General features: G+C 28.8%; 1 protein-coding gene across 5 annotated transcripts in view; it reads right to left on the bottom strand.

Moving 5' to 3' along the window:
• The window catches only part of LOC118442773 (kinesin-like protein KIF13A), a 116,090-nt gene that overhangs the window by 12,993 nt on the left and 85,597 nt on the right, over positions 1 to 17,500 (bottom strand). For 3 of the 5 annotated variants that reach the window (XM_035868816.2, XM_035868818.2, XM_035868820.2), the window contains exons 3-14: positions 8,795 to 8,958; positions 5,683 to 5,951; positions 4,705 to 4,952; positions 4,402 to 4,519; positions 3,398 to 3,610; positions 2,748 to 3,261; positions 2,451 to 2,593; positions 1,948 to 2,295; positions 1,390 to 1,566; positions 712 to 1,234; positions 270 to 494; positions 1 to 124 (exon numbers count right to left, since the gene is read on the bottom strand). The exon at positions 1 to 124 is cut by the window's left edge and continues 143 nt beyond it. In XM_035868816.2, coding sequence (XP_035724709.1) covers positions 1 to 124; positions 270 to 494; positions 712 to 1,234; positions 1,390 to 1,566; positions 1,948 to 2,295; positions 2,451 to 2,593; positions 2,748 to 3,261; positions 3,398 to 3,610; positions 4,402 to 4,519; positions 4,705 to 4,952; positions 5,683 to 5,951; positions 8,795 to 8,958 — 3,066 coding nt within the window. The remainder of the gene's footprint in view (positions 125 to 269; positions 495 to 711; positions 1,235 to 1,389; positions 1,567 to 1,947; positions 2,296 to 2,450; positions 2,594 to 2,747; positions 3,262 to 3,397; positions 3,611 to 4,401; positions 4,520 to 4,704; positions 4,953 to 5,682; positions 5,952 to 8,794; positions 8,959 to 17,500) is intronic. The other 2 variants (XM_035868817.2, XM_035868819.2) reach the window with 1 other exon arrangement.

Below are 17,500 nucleotides of genomic sequence, written 5' to 3'. Positions count from 1 at the left end.
ACACTACCAACCGCTATATTCAATATAGATTGACAAATAATCGGTAAAGTTCCGGAATTTTGTACTGGTTTAACTCTAACTTGTATACGACGCTGTTGGCCTTGTCTCAATTGATAAATTCCACCTGTTGATGGATGATCGTCAAAATACAATTTGAATTGAAAAATAATATATTAGAAAGGATGAACGTTAACGAATACTTTATCGATCCATGTAAAATACAAATGTGAGATAGATGAATTTAGGAAATTTTTTTAAATAACAATAACCTGTCCATGTGTCCTGTTTCGTGACAACTTCTACGGGCGAATATTCTCCTTGTTCATTGAGTTCTTGTATCTCTACCCACAATTCTATCTTTCTCGTTAATTCCGACCAACGATCGGCTAATGAACGAGCTTTGGCCAATTGTTGTTGTTCAACTTCCCATCCGGGTTTGCTACGAGAAAAGCCGGCGCTTCTGTGACCCCAAACTTCTATACTCAAAGCGCCTTCTGTGAATATACAAAAAGAAAAAAAAAAGAAAAAAAAAAAAAAAAAAAAAGAAAAAAAAAAGAAAAAAAAAACAAAACAAGAAGAATAATCATTCGCGATTATTGGATTTCTCGTTTGAATTGAGAAATATATACGCAAAAAAAAAAAAAAAAAAAAAAAGAGAGAGAGAGAAAGAAAGAAAGAAAGAAAAGGAAATAAGAAATATTATATTCTTACCGGCACAATGTTCTATAAATTCTTCCGTTATCGGTACCTTGAAATCTTCAGTGTGATCAAACCTAAACGCAAGAGAATCTCTTTGTCCGGTTGCACAATTCGAGGGTGGCAATTCAGCATTTACTACTGGCGGTACAACTATAAGTTCTGGATTTCCCCAAAACATGTATTGACAGAATACGAAATGGCTCAATGACAGGGGTAAACCCGTTGCCTGTTTTATCGTAACACGACAAGTAATATGACTTGATCCAGAATAATCATCTGGCTCAGAGGACGTTGAATCGCCCGATGATTCGGATGCTGCCTCGCAAATACGATCCTGAGGAAATTGTCCGGCGATACGGCTTATCTCAACTTGAAGTCGTCCAGCGACCTCACCTTGTTGACTGATAATAGGCGTGTGATAATCTAACCGAACGTCGTGAAACAGTACCTCTAAAAATATATTCGCTACGCCGATCAAATTGTGCTTCTCTTGTGACTCATAAAATGGATCTTGGGTCTTTCCTAATACTTCGTCCTGCATATAAAAGAAAAAGAAAAAAGAAAAAAAAAAAAAAAAAAGATAATGTAAGTATTAGTGATCGTATTGATCTTTTTATCTTTTTTTTTTTTTTTCTCTAATCTGTCATCGGTTTTTTTTTTCCTTCAATTTCGCGACTATCATTTTTTTACCTTGACAATCGGTAATCGTTGACAATTATTTGGATCCTTTCGTTCCTCATACATTTCTCGCATGTCGACCAATTTGTTCTCCAATTTTTCCATCGACCATACCTGACTACCCATGTTAGTCCTTTTTACCAATATAGCCGGTTCACTGACGAATGCACCACGCTGGAAGAATACACTCTACGTGTAGTAACGTGAGAGTGTAAAATGGGTGAAAGGAAAAAATAAAAAAAAAAACAAAACAAAGAAAAAGTAACAAACAAACAAACAAACAAACAAACAAACAAACAAACAAACGAATAAACAAAAAGAAACTGAACGAATATATAGAAATAATATTACGAATATAAGAGAAATATAATGTAAAAATAATTCATATGATTCGAGAATGAATGAAATCAAAGGACATAGTAAATTAATTATATTATTAAGCGAGGGAAAAAAAAAAAAAAAAAAAAAACAAAAAAACAAATGAAACAAACATAATTTTACTCTTTTTTTTTTTTTTGTGGTCATTGTCATTGTTATTATTGTTGTTATTAATTATATTTCAATGATTACCTTTCTATTAGGGCTCAAATTATTCGGAGGGATCTGCAAAGTAACGCTAAATTTCGTTTGCTTTCCCATTTCCTCGGCAAGAAAATTAGCTTCCTGAACCAAAGCATTGGCCTTGAGTATGTCGGTCTTTAACTGGCCCAAACTTCTCTTGAACATTTCGTCCCTTTCTTGGGCCCATTTTTCAACGCGCATTTGCGTTGTAGGCGTACAGGCAGGAAGTTTTCCAGTTTGGCTGCCTCTCAAGGGATCATACGGTACGTATGGTGAATATGGCGTTGATGGTGATAATATATTACGTAATTGTTGAAATTGTCGTTCGTACTCCAACCTTTGTTTTTCGAGTGCAACCTTTGAGTTTTTAGAGGGGCAAAAAAAAAGAAAAAAAAAAACAAAAAACAAAAAAGAAGAAAGAATTGTGAAATAAATCAAGTTTTATCAGAAGAGGATAGATTTTTTGTTTTGTTTTTGTTTTTGTAATTGATCGATCAACAATAACTACACACTTGTTTGTCCTCCTCGTGTTGTTTCTCTAATCTGGCAATGGCTCTTTGAATCGGATCATTGGACAATTCGTTTTGCATTAATTCTTCCCTCGCAAAAGTATAATCGATGTTTTGTGCAGGTGTTTGTGGTTCGCTGTTAATAGCTAAAAAAAAAAAAAAAGAAAAAAAAAAGAAAAAAAAAAGAAAAAGAAAAACGAGCATCGTTAAAATTATTATCTCTCATAACTATGATAAAATAGAAATGAAGAATGTTTATAAACTGATTGTTTTGTTAATTAATTTAACAGACAATAATACCTGTAGCACTTCTCGGACAATTAACCCTGAAGAAATGATGATTTCCCCAAACGATTCTATCGCCATGTAACAATGGGGTTTTGTCGACTACCTGATTGCCATTAACGAAACATCTGGCACCGTTCAAAGGTGTCATATAAAGACCGGTTTCCTCGATCGTGATCACACAATGTTCCGGTAATATACCCAATCCGTGTAATTGAATGTCCTGTTCCGTTTTTGCCGAACGTCCACCAACTAGAGTCCTTTCTTTGAGATAATAAACCAATAGCTCGTTCAAGCTAGGATCGTCATTTAAATTCACCAAATAATATTTGTTCTTTTCAACTTGTATTCCAGATGCTTGGACACTGATACCCATTTTTTCCAATGCCTGTTGTCTCTCGTGTTGTAGTCTTTCAGTTTTAACGAGCTTCTCTTCCCATGTTTGTGACATCTCCTTCATAAGTCTTTCCGATTCTGATAATTTCTCGGTTATATCTGTGCGTTGCTGTCCGACGATTGAACCCTGTCCCTTTAAATGTAAAATCGATAATTTAATATTAACCCTTTGATAATATCAAAGACGAAAGGTTGTTAATGGATTATCTTATCAAAATCCAATTTCAAATATACATATACATATATATATATATATATATATATTTTACCGTAGCATGAAGCAACATTTCCTTTAACGCCTCAACCTCTTGTCTCAGCTCTCGTATGATCCTTGCATTTGGATCTTCGTTGACTACAGCATGATTGACTATTCTCTTCGCTCTATCCGCATATCGTAGAGTCGACAACGTTTCCTCGTAATTGTCTGCCGCAGGCGATATGGTGGCAACCATAACGGTTTTACTATTACCACCGAGATTATCCTGAAAACAAATCTACATGTAGAGACGACGCTCGTAAACGGTTATTGTATGTGTGTGTGTGAGAGAGAGAGAGAGAGAGAAAGAGAGAGAGCAAGGGTATACCCCTACACGTTCCTAAACTTCTCTAACTCCCTTTGGTACATTCACTAAACTCCTCGTCCCTTTGCTACACAACTAATATTTAGTACGTAATATCTTCTCTTTATTATTTCCTTTCCCCCAAGTATAATTTATTTTCAAAAGACTGACCCAAATTGTTTAAGTTCTTGTTCAAGAAATTATATATATATATATATTTTTTTTTTTTTTGATCTCTTATCTAATTTTATCTTTAATCTACGAAACTGCTGTTACAATAGTTAATTTGATAATAACGAGTGTAAAAGAGAGAGGAATTTTGTCTTGTTGAAGAAAAAAAAAAAAAGAAATAAAAAATGAAAGTAAATGAGTAATGGAAGTATTTAATAAATAAGTCAAGGCTTTAATTTGGTCTATGACCTAATTTGATTTAATCGCATCTGAGATATTTCTACCCGAGGGAAAATTCATTTATTTGTATGTGTGTGCGTGTGTGTGTCGGTATGTAAAAATAAATCACTTATTTTCCCTCTCTTATTATTTCACTTCAAGGACCTTGACGTTGAAATAGTTCAAGGTTAAATATACATATTATTATCATCTCGATGTAAAATCTTAAAAATCTTTCGATAGGGACTTCTTTTTCTTTGTTTCAAAAGAAGAAGGAAAAGAAAAAAAAAGAAATATATATATATATATATATATATTATTACCTTCAAAAGCCACGTTAGAACAGAATCTCTGTAAGGCACAAACTTGTCTCTATTTTTATTGCCCCCAGAATTCTGATCCGCAAGCTTCGAAATGACTAGACCCAATGTCGTGAGAGATCTATAAAATAAAGAGAGAAAAAGAGAAAGAGAGAGAGAGAGAAGGAATAAATAATTAATGTTTCATCGAAAATTTAAATCGAAGATTTAATCTTTTTTTTTTTTTTTTTTTTTTTTTTTTTTTTTTTTTTTGGAAAAAATAGAACGTTATGTTGAGTTTGTTGCATTATTATATATAAAACTTACTTGTTAATATTGCTTCCCTCTTTAAGCCTATCGCCTACCGCTCCAGTTTTCACAGCCCTTTCGCTTCCCGCCAAATCTACCAAACTCATTCGTGATACTTTCTCACCACTGACACCACTTTTCGAATCCGTCAGAGTTTGCGTGAGAATCACTGAAAATACTGCATGCGAACGAGAACTTTCCGAGTTCATATTCGTCGCAGCCACTGTTCTCGATTTGTTGCCTTCCGCCATTAAATTATCGATATCCTGTAATATTATTGTTAAATTATACTTTTATAGATTTTTTCTTTTTTTCTTTTTTTGAATGTCTTTTCTTTTTCCTTTTTTTTTTTTTTTTAAGAATAGGGACGAGGGAGGGGGTTGGAAGAAGAAAATTAATTAATTGAGATTAATAAATTCTTTTTACATTTTAAATGGAAAAACTCGTAACGAACGTTACATTTTTTTTTAATACAATAACAAATTAATTTTGTAATATATATATATATATATATTAATTAATTAATTAATTAATTAATATATATATATATATTAATTAATTAATTAATTAATTAATCTTTCTTTTTATTATATAATTAAAAATTTTTTCATTCATATAATAACATTTAAAATTATTAACAAATGTTATAATCAAATATATCAATTATCAGCAAAATAATTACACACATATATATATATATATATATATATAAATATTTTTGTATACATAATATTTAAGATTTTATGTATTAAATTCTCTCTTTGCGTGCTGTCAAACAGAAAAAGAAAGAAAGAAAGAAAAAAAGAAAAAAAAAGAAATAAATAAATAAGAAAAAAATTATATATTATATATTATATATATATATATATATATATATATATATATATATATATATATATATACTTGTAAAAAAAGAAAAGAAAGGAAGAAAAAAAAAAGTTTCCATATAAAAAAAGTTTGAAGATATTATTGATTCGATGGTGAATTTGTTCACACCTGAAAGGATGTTACAGCGAGCTGACTCAATCCGTCTACGTAGGGGCCAAGTACATTGTGCTCCCTGACTTTGAGCGAGTGCTTATTCGGCTTCGGATCGAGGAGATCGTGCACCTTCTCATTGTAAATCTCCATGTAAGATACCTCGACCTTAAAGGTCAGCTGAGAACTCTGTTGCTTTGCTATCATGTCGAATAGATTGTCACATAGCCGTGGTATTATTCCCTTTTGATCACCGCTCCCCATCATGGTGTAAGATTTCCCAGACCCTATTGATTTCAACGAACGTTAATCTCAATGATATATATATATATATTCAAATACTTTTGAGATAATAATTTTTATTTTACAATAATGACATAAATATAATGAATACAATGATAATATAATAATGAATTTGTTGGATGCTTTTTTGTAATCGTTAAAATTTTCTTTTTTTAGTTTTTAATTGTTTCATTTTTTTTTTTTTTTTTTTTTTTTTTTTTTTTTTTTTTATCACAGAATTCTACACGGTAATGTAATTTTATTAAGGAAAATGTTATTATTCTTTAAAACAAAACAAAAAAAAAACAAAAAAATATGTCTACTTGTGTGTCAATAATTTTTCATACAAACACAAAAAAAAAAAAAGAAAAAAGAAATTCATTCTATAATTCTACAACATTATTCTACAGAGTTAATATTTAAGTTATTTATATTATTAATGAAAATAATAATGATAATTACATATAAATTATAGATCACGTAATTATGATCATTAATAATGATAATAATAATAATAACTAATTAATAGGACATAATGAATATCGATGTAAAATGTATTGAATTAATCGAACCTTTTTATTTCACCCTCGTGTACTATTATAAATATATTTAATTTGAAATTATGATAGTTAAAAAATATTATTTTATATAGACGATTCGATTAGACGACGTGTTGTCTCCTATCTTCTTCTTTTTTTTTTTTTTTATTTTATTTTATTTATTTCAAGTATCACAGTTTGACGTTTATCTGAAGTATGACCCCTAAAAGACTGGCTATAAACGTGTGGCTATTTGTTTATCGAATTAGTTTGCGAATGTTATTTATTCTTGAATATATATGAGGACGACAAAGTATAATGATTTCTTATCGGAAAAACTGACCGACGCTGATGACTCCGAAGAATTAATGGAAAAAGAAAGAGAGAGAGAGAGAGAGAGAGAGAAAAGAGACAAAGATATAATTAATGAGAAAATGATTAGTTATTATTAGAAGTCAATGTCTGAAATTCATTTGCGAATGAAATATTTCCTTTTATACATATTAAATGTGTTATATCATTTTAATAAATAAAAAATAAGAGAAAAAGAAAATATGGAATAAAAATATTTTTACGAATTAATCTTTCGCGAAGTTTTATTCGAAATGAATTTTAATTTGAAAATGAATCTATCCGTAATTACAGGAAAATAAGATAGACGTGACAAAGCGTTTCATTAAACGTTATGAAAACAGGGATATATTACACTTGGTCTGTGTGTGTTTTCTTTTTTTTGAGAATTGATAAAAAAAAAAGTAATTTGTTTATTAATTGTTATGCAATTTTATAAATCGGATCTAATCTGAATTTTTGTATCAATAAGAAAAAGAAAAGTAAGATGAATAATTTTGTTCGTAAGATTTTTTTTTTTTTTTTTTTTTATAAAAATTGTTTATAACAAATTGTTCATTAATTATTAACAATACGTTGAAAAGAGAAAACATTGTCCTTTACAAACGTATTCGATTCAAGTCTCTATGACTTTTAGTTCCGAAGATATTCTCATGAAACATTTAGTTATTAGTAATGTAGAAAAAAACAATTGTTTATCCGATAAACAAAATAATTTTTTTTATTAATTATTTATTAATTTTTATGTAATTTTATAAATTGTACAAAATCTGAATCTTATTGTTGGCGAAATAAGATGAATTTGGTTCGTAAGAATTTTATTTATGACAAATTGTTTATAACAAATTGTTAATTAATTATTAACAATATGCTGAGATTATAGAGAAAATTCTGCCCTTTAAAACGATATTTTATTCGAGTCTCTACGATTTTTAGTTCCGGAGATATTCCCATGTAAATGGAGGACGTTTACGTTGACCCACTAACCTATATAATTTCATTCATTGGCCCAGTGACACACTGACCTATATAAATTTCAAGAATTTACGCATGGCCTACTACTACTACTACTATTACTACGAACAGCTGGACTATTATGAATTATGAATGAAAATTTTTCGAAGTCGATATCTTCGAAACGAAAAATCGTAGAGACTTGAAACCAACGCCATTTTCAAATATAATTTAATCTTTATTTATTTAAATAATGCAATAATATTGTTATAATAAAATCAATTTTGTTAATAATTTTTATAATTGAATTTCTTCCATTTCTTTCGTAACAAAAACATACCAATCACGAAATCATTCGAATTTTTATTATAATTATGTAAATTTTATTTTGTTTATTTAAAATCGGCCATATTACTACTGCTGCCATTACTACTACTATTACTACGAACAGCTGTACTATTACGAATTATGAATGGAAATTTTTCGAAGTCGATATCTTCGAAATGAAAAATCATAGAGACTTGAAACCAACGCCATTTTCAAATATAATTTAATCTTTATTTATTTAAATAATGCAATAATATTGTTATAATAATATCGAATTTTTAAATAATTTTTATAATTGAATTTTTTTTTCTTTTTATCTTTTCTTTCGTAATAACGACGTAACCATAATGAAATCATTAAAATTTTTATTAAAATTATATATAATCTTACTTTATTTATTTAAAAGAAATAATACAAGATTTATATTAATAATTGCCAATTAATGAAATCGAAAGATCAAAATACAAAAAAATTTTCTTGACATATCTTGGGTTAATACTTTTTTTTTTGTCTAATATATAAAGAATAATTCAAATCTATATTCGTTGTAATATTGTATTAATTTAAATAATATAAATAATTGAAAACTTATTCGTAGAGGCACCGAATACATTGTATGAATACCAAAGCACGTTTATACTGTATGACCGACTTCACGAAGAATTTTCTTATCTTACCAGTTTGTCCGTAAGCGAAAATGCAAGCATTGTAGCCTTGAAACGCATTGTCCAAAATATCGCGTCCAAGAGCATCGAAAACTATTTCCTGACTTGCAAACTTCTCCGATCCGGGTTCCAAAGAATAGAAGCAGTGATCGAACGCAAATGTCTTCGGCTTGTTCCTATAACACATATAAATGAAATATTTTCATTAGTCGTATGAAGTGTATATATATATATATGTATGTATATATATTATGTATAGATAAAGAAAAAAGATAATGAAATTGTCTTTATGAGATGACTAGGTACACATAGATATGACTATGAATATAAATTTAGTTCGTGAGACGGCTCAAGCGAAATTATAGGGTTTCGATTATATCTCCTTTTGATACTTATATTAAAATCGGCTCCAACGTTGATTCCGAAGAAATTCGATTTATTTTTTTATGATAAGGATAATATATAAGAGGATCTTTTTTTTTTCTTTTTTTAATCCCTTTAGAAAATGATATTCTACGAAATATGCATTATTGACTGAAATATAATTATTAGAATTTAATAATGTTCTTAATTAATATTCAGGATATGAATCAGAATAAATGTAAATAATTCGATTCCATTTAACATTTTAAAACAAAATTTAATTGTAAAGTTTACAATCGATTATATATTTTTATTGTCAATATTTCTTACAATTAATTTTATCATGGTATAGAGCAATTTGATTTGTTTTCATTTTATTATGAATTTCTTTTTTCTTTTTTTTTTTTTTTTTTTTTAATGTTTAAATCCTATTATCTGAAATAATTATTAACTATTTAAATGAAATAAAATAAAATAAATAAATAAAAAAAAAAAAGTAACGAGTTGGAAGATACATGATAACTATAAAAAAAAAGAAAAAAAAAAAAAAAAAAATAAAATTAATAATTTGGTCAATAAGAAAACATTGAAGTTCGTGTTCCTCAAGGATTCTATAATTCAATAATCTCAATGAAAACGCGAATATATCTTTATGTCTTCGTTATAATAACGCGACCTCGTCATTTCAAAACCCTTTGTGAATGTCAATAAAAAAAAAAAAAAAAAATCGACATATCGCATGATTGCTTTCCTAATCGATTTTTCAACATTATTCCGTGGTATTCTACAATAGAATATATAATGTTTGCGTCTACCAGATTAAAAAAGAAAAATTGATTTTCCCTTTTACCATATTCACCATGGCAACGATAGATTAATTATTGACGGTTTTAATCGTAAGTTAACCGGGCTTTTAGAAATATTCAACAGACATCGCGAACGATTTAATTAAAAAAAAAATTAAAATAAAATAAAATAAAATAAAATAAAAAGAAAAAGAAGAAATAAAAAAAAAAGAGAGAGAGAGAGAGAGAGAGAGAGAGAATGAAAGGTACAATCAATCAAAATGTTTTATCATCAATTATTATTATTTCATTCATTATAAATAAATTAAATAGATTCTTATATTAAAAATATAATTTATAATTTGTAATAAAATTTTAATTTATAATTCATAAATTATGATTTTAAATATATTTATAAGAGAGTGAGGAGGGGGGCAGGGGAGGAGAGAGAGTGAGAAGGAAAACCTTTTATAAGAAAAATGTCAATGAAATATCGATAGCGAATTGTTTTATCGATCGAGCGTCATTATGCAATGTTTCTTTTTATTATTTATTTATTTATTTATTTATTTATTTATTTATTTTTTCTAATCTTCTCTTAACCCTTTCATTTATATACTATATAACATTAAAGAATTTAATAAGTCCATTTCGATTCGGTCGACGAACGCAATTCTGAAATGAAAGAACAAGACATATAATATTAAATTCAAAATGGCTGTGTTCCGTGGAGTTAGTACAATAACTGATATATAGATTTAGTTCGTACTTACTTTATAGAAACTCAAGTCCCGTAGGAAAAAGGAAGTTGTATCGGAATTGGGGTTAGGATAAGGAGAATCGATTTATTCGTAAAGCGTTCATAAAAGTGATCGTAGAAGAATATAACGATAGTGATTCGAAAGGGTCGTTAGCTTCCGATTATCAGTTTTCTTTTATCGTTGTCGATGACAAAACTTTCTTCGAGAGTTGAATATCGTAATCAACGTTGAAATATCGTATTGTTCTTGGCAATGTCTCCGGCAAAGGATAAGAAGAAATCAGAAATTAAATACGTAAGAATATACGTATAACACGTATAAATGTTTAATGTATGTATGTATGTATGTAAGTAATGTTCGAAGTTTAAATTTAAATAAGTAACATTGTAATAATATTTTATGTTCGTTTGTTCTAGTTTTATTTATTTATTTATTTTTTTTTTCTTTTATTTGGAAATGTTTGATGTATATTCTTGCATAAGAAATAAATAAAAGGCACTATTTGAATTTTGTATTGTAAAAAGAATGAAGGAGAAAACAATGTTTCATATCTTGTATTTAAATAAATAATATTATAGTATCTTAAAGAAAAGAAAAAAAAAAAAATGAAAAAGAAAAAGGAAAAAAAATTGATTGATACTTTATATTAAAATAAATAATATTAGGTAGAGTACTCTATATATATATATATATAAGAAAAATTTCATGATGAAAGTTCGAGATTCGCCACAATCGACGAAGATCAATCTTCCTTATGGGTAAAATGGTGTTAATCGAAAAACGTTTGTACACAGGCACACACATACACACACTTTTGATTTTTACTATCGTACAAATGAGATATTTATGCGCCACCATTTTCTTCTTTCTTACAATAGCTCTTCGCCATTTTTATTGGCATGTATGTACTAAGATATATATATATATATATATATATATATATATATATATATATATATACTCATACACACAGACATACACATTAATGGAAAAGAGGTTCTTTGATATTTGAGAAATTGAACGTCGAATAAACGATACGATCGAGTAGTTATAATTTCATGACCTGACCACTCGAAATAAGATCGATCGATCGATCGATCGAACGAACGAAACGAGATATGCTTTTTCATTTTATTTAACGATATTTCGAATCATCATCAAGAAGAAGTGATTTCCCATTTCACGAAATAGATCTTCTCCCGATGAAGGACGAAACGTAACCGTTTGGTGGGAGGAGGAGGAGGAGGAGGAGGAGGAGGAGGAGGAGGAGGAGGAGGAGGAGGGGATTTTAATTCGATATCATATAGATTTATTATACGCGACATTAATCCATAATATTTTAACAAAATTCAACGATCTCTTTAACGATCGTGTATTATTTTCAAACGGTAACAAACTATCTAAGTTTTTTTAAAAGATGATAATAAATAATAGAGAGGAAAACGAAGGGAACAGTATTTCGAGAGGAATGAATGAATTTAATGCAATTGTCTGAAAGAGATAAAAAAAAAATTCGATGGATTTTCTTCGTTTATTGGATGAAATCCGAGTTTAGTAAGTTAAAAGAATAAAAGGGAACGAATTTCTCGTTCCCTTTAGAAAGAAGATCGCTATCTATACGATAAGTATAAAGGGCTAGAGAGACAAAGAGAGAACGAGAGAGACAAAGAAAGAAAGAGAGAGAGAGAGAGAGAGAGAGAGAGAGAGAGAGAGAGAGAGAGAGAGAGAAAGAGACAGAGATTCTTCTCTTGTATTTAAGAGGACAATTTTCATACAAATCCTTAAAATTTAATTCGAAGGAAGAAACTCGATAACAAGTGTCCCTGATGAGGAAAGATCGATCTTTAAAGATCGATTAGATCCTTCTATTTTTTTTTCTTTTCTTTTTTTTTTTTTTTTTTTTTTCATCGTTAACACAGCTCCTACTAACCCACCATTATTTTTATTTTACACGATGAAAATTCTTAACCATGGGAGATTGGTCGATGAATAAATATCGGATTATTTTTAATATTGAAATTTTCAATTTGAACATTTTGTTCTTGACAATTTTATAAAGTCATTCATTTACTTCTCTTTTGCAAAACTTCTCTATTTAATTTGTTTTCTTTTTAAATTTTAAATATAAAACTACAAAGAAATTAGAATTTTGTTTAATCTGGGAGAAAAAAAGAACCAAGGAAAAGAAAGAAAAGAAAAGAAAACCAAAAAAGAAAGGAAGAAAGGTCATCTGTAAAAAAAAAATTTTAGTTTTTCCATTACCAAAGATTTCTTTAATAGATTGAAAAAGGACGTCTTTCGTGGTTTCTTATTTTTCGTGATCGAAGACGTGTACAGGATGGAATTGAAATAGAAAAAAAAAAAAAAAAAAGGAAGAAAAAAAGAAAAAAGGAAATGAGAAGAAGAAGAAGAAGAAGAAGAAGAAGAAGAAGAGGAGGAGGACGAAAAAGAGGAAAAAGAGGAAGAAAAGAATTTGAAATCACTTGGCACTTGACGCGAATCGAGTACTCACTCGGTTGCTCAGCTTTCTAAACTCGTTGCAGCAGCTGCGGCTACTTAAGTGCGAGAGCGTGATACGATTCTAAGTTGTCGGTAAAAGGGGGGAGAGAGAGGTCGTCTCGATCGATAGGAGTTTCGAACAAGCGATCAAGACAAAACAGGTCCCATGGCTCGTGATCCGTCGTTTTCTATATCGTTGATCTCGATAGGTCGAAAGGACTGACCGTATCGCGTGACCGACCAAATCCCTTTCTAAGTTTACACGAATCCTACGTGTCTACGGAGATCTGACCTTTTTACGTTGTTTAAAGGCGAACGTATTAGATATTTAGAAAAAAAAATATATATATATTTATATATAAATATTATATTTTATTACCTGAATTTCTCTTCGTATTAATTGATAATATATAACACATAACATATTACATTACTATATTACATTACATTGCTATGTATCTTTTATTATAATATTCATAGAAAAAAAAAAAAAAAAAAAAAAAAAAAAAAAAAAAAAAAATTAAAAAAGATCTAAATACTTATTAAAAATATAATGTAGAAAGTAAAATGTAGATATGTGAAGTATATAGAATAGGGAAAAAAAATGAAACGATCAACAATGATTAAAAAAAAATAAATTCTTCTTTTTCTACTTATTATTATTATTATTATTATTATTATTATTATTATTATTATTATTATTATTATTATTGTTATTATTATTGTTATTATTATTATTATTGTTGTTGTTGTTCTTATTATTGCTGTTGTTCTTCGCCTTTTCTTTGTGTTCTTATATACTTATTATATACTTATTAAGTCATTATAAAGTACGTATACATTATAAGTGCTATGAAATTGATCTGTAATGCAGTCTTGTTCCTTGTGGTTAATAAATAAAATTAAAAAAAAAAAAAAAAAAAAAAAAAAAAGAAAGAAATAAAACAAAAGGAAAAAAAAATTACCAGAAAGAAAAAAAAAAGAAGAACACGAGCGAAGGAAGCAAACTCATCGTTTTACATGATCGGCCGTTATAGCGATCGTATCTACCGGAAAACATGCTGCTGCTGCTGCTGCTCCTGCTGCTGTGAAGTCTTCGCAGTTTCGCAAAACATGCATTGTCAGCAAAAAAAATATTTAATGGATGGTTCCCCGGTTGAATTCGACATTCGTAGGTAAGAACCATGAGAATGGTCGAATTGAAATTGTCAGACTTGGCATTTGTACGACGTTCCCTCCATTGGGGGGGGGGGAGGAGAGAAATGGTGGGATGGTGATGGTGATGTTGTATCCAATCGAATATTTTGGCCAACGGCCATATTTCTACGTATTCGTGGAAGAAAAAAAAAAAAAAAAAAGAAAAAAAAGAAACATTTCCTTTCGGATAGCTACGCGAAAAACTATCATCGTATATTTTATTCTTTTAAATTGTTTCGTTGAACTCTCAAAACTTACACCGGACTTCCTCTCCCTCCTTGAAAATGGAGAAAAAGAAAAAAAGAGGGAAAAGAAAATTTCTCTTCTGAAAATTTTCTTACTTTATATATATATATATATATATATATATATATATATATATATATATATATATACATATATACGTATATATATACGTATGTGTGCAATATATTGTTTTATTTCTTTTTATTTAAATATATCCATTTGCAAATAACGATTTAATAAAATATTGAACGTGATCTTTATTTAAAAAAAGAGAGAAAATAAGAAACGAAAGGAGACAGATGATTAGAAAAGGAAAATAAAAAGGAATGAAATTTCTGTTCGAAGAATTTGTTATCATTATCATTATTTTCTTCAATTTTTTTTCTTCCTTCTTTTTCTTCTTTTTTTCTTTTTTTTTTCTTTTTTTTTTTTTACGACACCAAGAGATACTTTGCAAATTCAATATTTCGTTCTATCGTTATTTCTACGTAAGATAACGGTGTAAAAAAAAAAAAAAAAAGAAAAAAAAGGAAAGAAAAAAAAAAGGAAGGAGAAAATAAAATAAAAGAGGAACATATAAATTTACGACGTATGAATTTACAAAGAAAGGGTTGTGGTGGGGGAAGGGGAAGGGGAAGGGGTAAGTAAAAAAGGGGAACAAGTTATGCCTTCTATGCGGTTGTTCGTGAGAGAATAGTTTTCGTTCGACCTTCGACACGCAAGCCTCTCTGCAGTGGTCAGACGCACAGCGATACGGACTTACAGGTGGTCAGACATAGGGTGCAATTAGGTCATGACGATAGACCAGGGGTGAGAAGTTGAGAGAGAGAGAGAGAGAGAGAGAGAGGGAGGATGAGAGAAGAGTGCCACCGAAACTGATTTGAATTTGGAACGATGCCTGTCAACCTCGAACCAGAAACATTTTTTTAACCTGATTTGCTCTTCGATTTGTCGTTTGTTCTTTCATAAAACGCTAACATAGTATTGTTCTTATAACAATATTGTCATTTAATCATCTACGCTTTATTAATCGCTTCAAATGATTATTATTAATTCATTAATCAATTCGTTCGATTTACGAATTATTTTTATAGGATATGATATTTATATTTCATTTTTAGAACGTTAGAACACAACTTTCAATTGTTTTCAAATAATTAATAATCGAAAAAGTTAATAAAACATCTTTTTCTTTCTTTTTTCAATCAATCAATCAATCAATCAATCAATTCAATCGATCGATCGATCCATCAATCAATCAATCAATCAATTAATTAATTTTCTTTTTCATAGTCGCAAATAATATATTAGACTTAGTCGAATATTTTCATTGTTCTTTTTTTTTCTTCCTATATATATATATATATTTTTTTTTTTTTCTTTTTTTCTTAAATTAATTTATGGAAGAAAAAAAAAAAAAGAAATATTTATTCCTTTTACATGGCTTTTATTTGTTTAAAGAAACTTTTTAGATTCCATTATTATTAACGACAATACATATATTCCAACAAATTATATTTTATACGATTATAAAATTGTATGATAGTTAAGTTTTGCAATTAATACGATCAAATTTAAATATTAAATATTAATAATAATTAATAATAATAAGAAGTATACATAATGCACACGTTACACCCACGCACAACTTTATTCTCAAAAATTTTAATTATTCCGATTAATAATAATAGTAGTATATTATCGTTTAGAAAAGTCCAATTGAAATTTGAAGATCAGAATGCGTAGATGAACGTATAGGATCGTAATTATTGCTATCATCGAACTCGATTAACGTACTTTACTTGTAAACCCGATTGTTAATAGGAATCGACGTACCGATCATTTGGGAATTCGAACGAACAGATTTCGTGAGGATTAATGGGGTAAACTCGATGCTCGTTATAATCAAGCATGATCGAACATTCTCTTCCTCTCCCTCTCTATCTCTCTATCTCTCTATCTATCTATCTGTCTTTATCTATATATATATATATATCTCTTTCTCTCTCTTTTTTTGTTCGAGAATTTCCACGTTATCAATACAATCGATGATTTTAACGTTGAACTCATCGATCAATGTAAATTTCGATCACACCGCAGTTTCGGTCGTTTTTAAAAATTACGCGGTATTATTTCTTTCTTTTTTTTTTCTTTTCTTTTTTTTTTATTTTTTTTTTTTTTTTCTTTTTTTTTCCGTAGTAGATTATTCGAAAGGATGGTCTGCAGACAGACAGGAAAAGAGAGATAGAGATAGAGAGAGAGAGAGAGAGAGAAAAAGATAGATAGAGAGAGAGAGAGAGAACGAGAAGAAGAGGAAGAGGGGCGGGAGTTATACGTTAGTACGGGGGTGACGGGAATGAAATCGATTCTCCATGGGCATGCGCATAAGGTACGATCCGAAATCACTTTTAATTTAGTTAACTCGTCTTTTGTGCCGCTTAAAACTACGGGGCCACGACGGACATTAATTGGATCCGAGTCGTATAACGAACTTGAAAAAAATAAAAGAAAAAGAAAAAGGTCAAAAAAAAGAAAAAAAAAAAAAAAAAGAAAAAAAAAAGAAAAAGAAAAAGAAAAAAGAAGAAGAAGATAAAAAGACGAGCGCTAAGTGTTTATTTATTTATCCTATTTTTTTTCTTTTCTATCTTTTTTCTTTTCTATCTTTATTCTTTTACATTTTCACTACTGTCCCATAGATATCGAATTTTATTTTTTACTTGTTTTCCTTTCCTTTCCCTTTTTTTTTTTTTTTATTCATTCTTTCTTTTTCTCTTTCTTTTCATTTCTTCCCTTGTAACATAGATACACATAATACTTATCAATTATATTGATTGATATAACGTTAATGCAATGTATATTTAAAATAC

This window comes from Vespa mandarinia, chromosome 22 (genome assembly GCF_050613455.1).
Source record: "Vespa mandarinia isolate Hongniang chromosome 22, ASM5061345v1, whole genome shotgun sequence".
NCBI lineage: Eukaryota > Metazoa > Arthropoda > Insecta > Hymenoptera > Vespidae > Vespa > Vespa mandarinia.
Note: the sequence above shows the minus strand (reverse complement) of the source record. Positions and strands in the feature narration are given on the sequence as shown.